This window comes from Symphalangus syndactylus, chromosome 20 (genome assembly GCF_028878055.3).
Source record: "Symphalangus syndactylus isolate Jambi chromosome 20, NHGRI_mSymSyn1-v2.1_pri, whole genome shotgun sequence".
NCBI classification, from domain to species: Eukaryota; Metazoa; Chordata; class Mammalia; order Primates; family Hylobatidae; genus Symphalangus; species Symphalangus syndactylus.
Window position 1 is genome coordinate 47,980,927 of NC_072442.2, and position 8,638 is coordinate 47,989,564.

At 42.3% G+C, this 8,638-nt stretch overlaps 1 protein-coding gene across 6 annotated transcripts in view; it reads left to right on the forward strand.

Moving 5' to 3' along the window:
• The window catches only part of EFCAB3 (EF-hand calcium binding domain 3), a 46,889-nt gene extending 40,424 nt beyond the window's left edge, over window positions 1-6,465 (forward strand). For all 6 annotated transcript variants that reach the window (XM_055257559.2, XM_055257560.2, XM_055257561.2 and 3 more), the window contains 3 exons: window positions 650-843; window positions 1,199-1,383; window positions 5,780-6,465. In XM_055257559.2, the coding sequence (XP_055113534.1) occupies window positions 650-843; window positions 1,199-1,383; window positions 5,780-6,106 (706 nt within the window). In that variant the 3' untranslated portion in view covers window positions 6,107-6,465. The remainder of the gene's footprint in view (window positions 1-649; window positions 844-1,198; window positions 1,384-5,779) is intronic.
• Window positions 6,466-8,638: the final 2,173 nt, after the last annotated feature.

Here is an 8,638-nt window from a genome sequence, read left to right on the forward strand (position 1 = left end):
CAGGAGGTTCAAGAGGGAGGAGAATTTGAGCCCAGGAGTTCCAGTCCAGCCTGGCAACATAACAAGACCTCATCTCTCTCTAAAAAAAAAACAAAAACAGGCCGGGCGCGGTGGCTCACGCTTGTAATCCCAGCACTTTGGGAGGCCGAGGCGGGCGGATCACGAGGTCAGGAGATTAAGACCACGGTGAAACCCCGTCTCTACTAAAAATACAAAAAAATTAGCCAGGCGTGGTGGCGGGCGCCTGTAGTCCCAGCTACTCGGAGAGGCTGAGGCAGGAGAATGGCGTGAACCCGGGAGGCGGAGCTTGCAGTGAGCCGAGACTGCGCCACTGCACTCCAGCCTGGGCGACAGAGTGAGACTCCGCCTCAAAAAAAAAAACAAAAAACAAAAACTCTGGGAAGCCTTGGGGAGAAAAAGGAGACCAAAAGCCAAGGAATACAGATATAAATAGTCAAATGGCCTGTGGAAGGTATCAGTAAATATTCTATAAATATCACAGAAATAGGCACTCAAATATTATTGAGTGAATATGCAAATTCGATTTAAAATAAGTTTCTTCAGCATATGTAACTAGCAACTTGACTTTTTAAAATTTTTGTCCTATATCTCTTTGTATCCATTTCTGAATTGCTTTTTTTTTTTAAAGCTATTTCCAAAGAAAATTCCAGCATACTTGCCCAGGAATGTTGTGGAGTCCCTACACTACGGGCTATGGAAAAAGGACACTTAAGCCAGACATATGCACACCTCCAAGCTCAAGCATGGCTGCCTTTGCTAATGCTGCCCGGATTGCAATAATGAAAGAAAATGATTTATTTAAATTTCTTGAAGAGCTCAAGAGTAAGAGCCATTTGTTCTCTCTCTACTGTCGTAAAGGATTTATTTGTATATGACTGGTCAGAAAGAAGTACTAGAGCCCAAATGCCGTAAGAACAGGACCACAGCCTATTCTGAGTGACCACTCTGTGTCATACAGATGTCATTTGAAAGCAAATGTAGATGTAACTGAATCCTCAGACACCTGATGAAGCCTAGAGTCTGTGGATGGGTGGGGGCTGGGAGCAGGAGAGTGAAGAATGAGGGCCATGGCCACTGAGGAGAATAGACAAAGCAAAATAGGCACCACATGCTGGTCTTTTATGTGAACTTCTTCTTACATTGTTTGTGATATCATTTTTGTTTTTATCTTTTTTAGGATGCAATTCTGGTTCAGATAGCCCATATTCAAAAATACCCATCTTTCCATTGTTACCTAATGTGGATGGGGTGGTGATGGGAAAGCCATTCAAAGACATGCAGAAATTAGAGATGCTAAAAAGAAAGGAGCCTTTGAATTTCTTTGAGGATTATTTTTTCCATAAAAGAGACTGGAAAACACAGGTGAGATTTAGATTATGTCACATTAGTTAAATACTTGGATTTTTAAGCACTAACTTAACAGAACTAATAACATGCTTTTTACAACAAATAGTTTTAGTCATTATTTTCAAACCAGATGCCATAACCATGTTCCTAAATTTAAGTCCAGGTATTAACATTTCATTTAATTTCAACAAATAGTTAAACTTACTAAAAAATACAGCTTTGGGGTTGGGGATGGGGAATATAGGAATAATAACAAAAATAGTTTATCCATTCCTATCTCTGACTGCTCCCCCAACCACTCAGGGACCAGAAGCTGCACTCTGGACACCCTCCATCCACTCTAGATTGTGGATGGGCAAACACCATGTGATGAGAAGACCAGGCCCACAACCCAAAGGAGCAGTGCTGTGATGGAGGGGCCATCCTGCCCTCGACTAGATCCCCATTTATGGTCCCAGCTGCACCTTCTGGCCTTGCTTCAAGTTCTGTTGACTCTAGTCTTTTTGCCCCCCCTCCCAGGATATACTTTTGTCATCATAAATTTTAAGGTCTCCAGCAACTATGCCCAAGTTTCTAGATAAACTCTCAAGAGGCTCTGGCCTCACCCCAGGTAAGGCCTCTAGGCCTAAGAAACAGAATGGAAACTTAACTGGAGGCCAGCTCACCCTGCAGAGCTCTGGGTTCCAGAGGTCCATGTGTTGTTCACATCACTGTACAGTTCCTAGAAGGCCCCTCCACACATAGAGTTTAAGAGGCCCAGAGGGGTATCACTGTCACAAATGACCTCAAGTTCAGACTTTGTCTTTCTCCAAATGAAGTAACACCCACAGGCAAATATCACTGAGAAGATGGAAATAAGAGGACATTTATCCTCTTTTAAACTTATGTCCCAACATTCAACTACTCCTCCACGCCAGATGCTTATCTGTTTATTGTCAATCTCTCCAACTAGAATATAACATTCATGTACACAAGGGTTGTATTTCTTTCACTGAGGTATCCCTATCATCTAAAATGAATTTGGCTCACAGGTAACTCAGTATTTTTTGGAAGAAAGAATACTGTAATACAAATACTTTATTTCCTGAGAGCATATTATATGCTAGATTGTCTCTAATAATCTCAGCAGAAATAATGTCAATAGCTCCCTAAATGGTCCCCTTGCTTCTACTATTGTCCCCTTCAATCGATTCTCAACCCAGCAGCCAAAGTGGTTCTGTTAAAATCAGATTGAAACCCTCCAATGGCTTTTCATATCACGCAGAATGAAAACCAAAATTTTTATAGCTTACAATGTCCCACACAATCAAAACCTGAGCCTTCCAATAATTGTAGCCACTAGTAGCTGTTTAAATTTCAATTAATTAAAATCAAATAAAATTACAAATTCAGTTCCTCAGTCATACCAGTCACATTGCAAATGCTCAATAGCCATATGTGGCTAATGGCTACTATACTGGATGACACAGAAATATAGAAAATTTCCATTATTGAGGAAAATGTTATTGGCCATTACTGATCTAGGCTCTCATTGCCTATCCAACAATCTCATCTTCCACTGCTCACCGTCCAGTGCATTCCACTCCATCCTCAAGGCCTCTTTACTCTTCCTCTTACAGACTAGATGTGCTCTCACCTCATGGTCTGTGGCTTTGCTATTTCTTCTGCTTTAATGTTGTTCCTCAGAGAGCTGCATCATAGCTCTCCCCTCACCTCTTTCAGGTCTTGTCTCAAATGTCACTTTAGGAGGCCTCTCTAACAACCCCATTAAAATAACAATCCCCACATTGTCATTGTATTAAATGCCACTGAATTGTTCACTTCACATGGTTCATTTTATGTTACATGAATTTTCACTTTAATAATTTTTTTTTTTTTGAGTCAGAGTCTTGCTCTGTTGCCCAGGCTGGAATACAGTGGCGTGATCTTGGCTCATTACAAACTCCACCTCCCAGGTTCAAGCAATTCTTCTGCCTCAGCTTCCCGAATAGCTGGGACCACAGGCATGCGCCACCACACCCGGCTAATTTTTGTATTCTTAGTAGAGACGGGGGTTTCACCATGTTGGTCAGGCTGGTCTCAAACTCCTGACCTTAGGTGATCCACCCGCCTCAGCCTCCCAAAGTGCTGGGATTACAGGCATAAGCCACCATGCTTGGCCAATAAATTATTTTTTAAATAAGTATTTAAATAGCTGGGTGCAATGGTACACACCCCTAATCCCACCTGATTAGGAGGCTGAGGGAAGAGGATCACTTGAGCCCAGGAGTTCAAGGCTGTAATGTGCTATGATCATGCTTGTGAATGCACTGCACTCTAGCCTGGGCAACATAGTGAGCCTCCATCTCTAAAAATAAATTTTTTAATTAAAAATAAATTTAAAATAAAAATTTTTGCACAAATAAATATATATATATGTATTCAAATAAAATCACAACCCCCAATACCTTACCCCCTTTCCTGATTTTTTTCATAACACTTGTTACCATCTATTACATATTTACTAGTATATTACCTCTAATACACTACATATTTATATTTATTATACTACATGCATACATATGTATATTTACATCTATACCTACTGTATATGTACTGTATTTACAAATATTATAATATACTACATTTAATGCTATTTCTATTAAACTATATGTTTATAGTTATATACATATATAGTATATCTAATATACTATGTAGTATATTACATCTAATCTAATATAATTGTATATTTATAAATGTTCATCTGAGGCCAGGCGCAGTGGCTCACGCCTGTAATCCCAGCACTTTGGGAGGCCAAAGCGGGTGGATCACCTGAGGTCAAGAGTTTGAGACCAGCCTGACCAACATGGAGAAACTCCATCTCTACTAAAAACACAAAGTTAGCTGGGCGTGGTGGCACATGCCTGTAATCCCAGCTACTCAGGAGGCTGAGGCAGGAGAATCGCTTGAACCCGGGAGGCAGAGGTTGTGGTGAGCCAAGATCGCACCATTGCACTCTAGCCTGGGCAATAAGAGCAAAACTCCATCTCAAAATAAAATAAATGTTCATTAGAACCAAGAAATAGGCTGGGCACAGTGCCTCATGCCTGTAATCCCAGCACTTTGGGAGGCTGAGGTGGCTGGATCACTTGAGCTCAGGAGTTTGAGACCAATCTCAGCAACATGGTGAAACCCCATCTCTACAAAAAAGAAAAGAAAGAAATGGTACTTTCAAGTTTCAGAAAGTAACTGAGATACATGAACACTACCTGACCCCACACATAGACTCCCTATGACCACATTAAAATATTGGATAGGGCTGGGTATGGTAGCTCATGCCTGTAACCCCAACACTTTAGGAGGCCAAGGAAGGTGGATTGCTTGAGCCGAGGAGTTCGAGACCAGTCTGGACAACATGGTAAAATTCTGTCTCTACAAAATATATATATATATATATATGTGAATACTGCATGAAATAAAATGACAAACATTCAAAAATGTATTCAAAAAAAAGCAAAACCCCATGTTTCAGAAAGCAAGAGAGAGAGAGAGCGCGCCTAAAGCCAGAATAACAAGTTCACAAGTTAACAAGTGGTAGGTAGATCCTACAGATCTAGGCCCTGATGGGTTGGGATTGGGGTTTAGATGCCCATTCAGGGTCAGGAGATGTGGATCCCTGGAAGTGAATGGCACTGTCCTGCTTAAAAGTGAACACGTCCCTCTCAATGATGGCAATTTCAACTCTATTTTCTGCTTAAGGGATTGATTTCACTTTCATTAGAAACAGTGGGTCACTACAGCATGATTTTCACTGAGGAACAGGCTTTTGCCAGCCTCACAGATATTACTGACTTATAAGATTAAGTGTAAGGGCCTGCCTGTCCTTTGTCATTATTTATTCCTCCCACTTTAAACTTGACACTCCAGCAATACCAAGTGCCTGAACCCTCTTACCACACCTCCAGGATATTTACTGCCTTGGGATCTCTGTTTAAGCTGTTTATGCTGTCCCCTCTCCCTGGAACACCTTCCCCTCACCACTTACTCCCTCAATTTGATCACATCCTTCAGGACCTACTCAGCTCAGCATCTTCTCCCAGTCAGTTCTCCCTATCCTAGGCTGAACTGAGTGGCTGAATTGGCACTCTTGTTATATCCATAGCCTATCTCCATACCATACTTCACCCTATTTTAGTCCATTGTATTTTTCATATCCTTATAAAATTTCTTATTACCTCATTATTCCCAAGCAGTACATTTTGATTGTCCATCAACTCCTAGCTCACATGTCCTCTCGAGGCACCACCCAATGTATAGATTCAGTGACTTTCGAGTAGCCCAGGGACATAACTCTTGGGGTATCTATCATTGTGGTCCACAAATCAAAGCTACTTTAAGGTAACTACAATAAACTTCTGGTCTCTCACTGCAGGTGAAGAGAGCTACTGATACCTATAATTTAGGAATTGCCCTTGAACACCGGAAAGAAATGCTCAATCTCTGGCAGAAGATCCGAGGGGATTTGATTGGGATAGACTCTAGAAATGAGTCCTTTTATGACACCTTTTCTACTTATACATGGTCCTGGAATGTTTGCCAAGAATTACTTTCTCCTAAGGACTTAAGGTTATATGATGCCTATGTGAATAGAAATTCCTCCCATAACTCCAGATCCTCTTCCTCATCAGATACCAGTGAATGTGACACAGACTCAGGAAGAAAAAGAAAACGGAAAGGTTTAAAGGGATTTCAACAATGAAATTTCTACATTTTCTAAACAGCTCATCACAAACTACTTTTTCATAGTTATCAAAATTGTGGTTTCTTGCTTTTGACTAAGTACATTCTTAGAAGCTGGAAATTTTGACATCTTTTGGATTCTGACCAGTAAAAAAGTTTAAGTCATAAAATGGTTTCCCTTTCCTAAATCTTTTTTTTTTTTTTTTTTTTTTTTTTGAGACAGTCTTCCTCTGTCACCAGGCTGGAGTGCAGTGGCATGATCTTGGCTTAATGTAAACTCCACCTCCTGGGTTCAAGCCATTTTCCTGGCTCAGCCTCCCAAGTAGCTGGGATTACAGGCACCCACCACCACACCCAGCTAATTTTTGTATTTTTAATAGAGATGGGGTTACCACCATGTTGGTCAGGATGGTCTCGATCTCCTGACCTTGTGATCCGCCCGCCTCGGCCTCCCAAAGTGCTGGGATTACAGGCGTGAGCCACCGCGCCCGGCCCCCTTTCCTAAATGTTTACTAGTAAATAGATGCTGGGCTGTTAGTTCCCTAGCAACCAGCTGCACTCTGCTGCCCCTACCTGGCTTAAGACTGCCTAAGCCTCAGCAGGAAGGAGAAAAGTTGGCCTGAGCTAAGGGCCCTCCAAGCAATAAACCTCTGCGTTTATGGTGAGTGTAAACTGGGTTAGGTTTTCAATTGTTTGTGAAAGAGACTAGAGACAGCAGATGAGGATGACCTTTCAGTTTCAAGGAATAAGATCAGCAAGCCCTAAAGAACCTTGATTAAATTTGGGTATTCCCAAGGCTCCTTAGCTACACACCTGCACACTTAGATTGCTCTTACAAATAGCTGAACATGGCCAGGTGCAATGGCTCATGCCTGTAATCCCAGCACTTTGGGAGGGTGAGGCAGGCGCATCACCTGAGGTCAGGAGTTCAAGACCAGCCTGGTCAACATAGTGAAACCCTGTCTCTACTAAAAATACAAAAATTAGTCGGGCATGGTGGCATACACCCATAATCCCAGCTACTCTGGAGGCTGAAGCGGGAGAATCGCTTGAACCTGGGAGGTGGAGGTTGCAGTGAGTTTATGGTGAGTGTAAAGTGCGATTATGCCACTGCACTCCATCCTGGGTGACAGAGCAAGATTCTGTCTCAAAACAAAACAAAATGAATAGCTGATCACATCCATTGTATTTATTGTTGCTGTTTTTTAATGCATTTAATAAAGAAGCACATATATAACTATATTACAAGTTTGGGGGATTATAATTTTTTATTATGGTACAATATACATTACATAAAATTTGCCCTTTCAATCATGTTTTTAAGTGTGTATCATCCATTACTGGGTTTTTTGTTTTGGTTTGTAGTGTGTGTGTGTGTGTGTGTGTGTGTGTGTGTTTAGAGACGGGGTTTCACTCTGTCACCCAGGCTGGTATGCAGTGACATAATCATGGCTCGCTGCAGCCTCAACCTCCTGGGCTCAAGTAATCCTCCCACCTCAGCCTCTCACAAAGCTGGAACTACAGGGGCGCACCACCATGCCCGGCTAAATTTTTTTTATTTTTGTAGAGACATGGACTCCCTATGTTGCTCAGGCTGGTCTCAAACTCCTGGGCTGAAGTGATCCTCCCACCTCAGCTTCCCAAAGTGTTGTTACTACAAGTATGAGCTACTGTGCCCAGTCCCATCGGGGTATTTTTCTGTGGTTCTCAAGGGTTGCCCACAGAGAGACAGACCACTTTTGGACTCAGGAAATCTGGATGTATCAAGACTAAACCTATATTAACCTTCTGATCTAGCGTCAGGATGGCAAAGTGTTTTATTTCTTGTGCCAATTCTGATCTAAAAATGTAAGGGATGAGATCAACTATTTGTAAATGTTGTCCAAGAAGCTGGTTTGCAGGTGTGTGGGTGCAAACCAGTCCATCACACTCAACATATAGAACAAATGCTTTTTATTTTATTTATTTATTTATTTATTTTTTTGAGACGGAGTCTCGCTCTGTCGCCCAGGCTGGAGTGCAGTGGCGCAATCTCGGCTCACTGCAAGCTCCGCCTCCCGGGTTCACGCCATTCTCCTGCCTCAGCCTCTCCGAGTAGCTGGAACTACAGGCGCCCGCCACCGCGCCCGGCTAATTTTTTGTATTTTTTAGTAGAGATGGGGTTTCACCGTGGTCTCGATTTCCTGACCTCGTGATACGCCCGCCTCGGCCTCCCAAAGTGCTGGGATTACAAACGTGAGCCACCGCGCCTGGCCAAACAAATGCTTTTTAAATCACTATTCTAGAAAAATTTTGACCCAGAAAAAGGAAAATATGTCCAATATTGATGGGGACAGTGCCTCATAATGTAAAAAAAAAAGAATTGAGACAGAGTCTCACTCTGTTGCCCAGGCTGCAGTGCAGCAACGTGATCTCAGCTCACTGCAACCTCCACCTCCCCAGGCTCAAGCGTTTCACCTGCCTCAGCCTCCCAAGTAGCTGGGATTACAGGTGCGTGCCATCACACCCAGCTAATTTTTGTATTTTTAGTAGAGATGGGGTTTCGCCATGT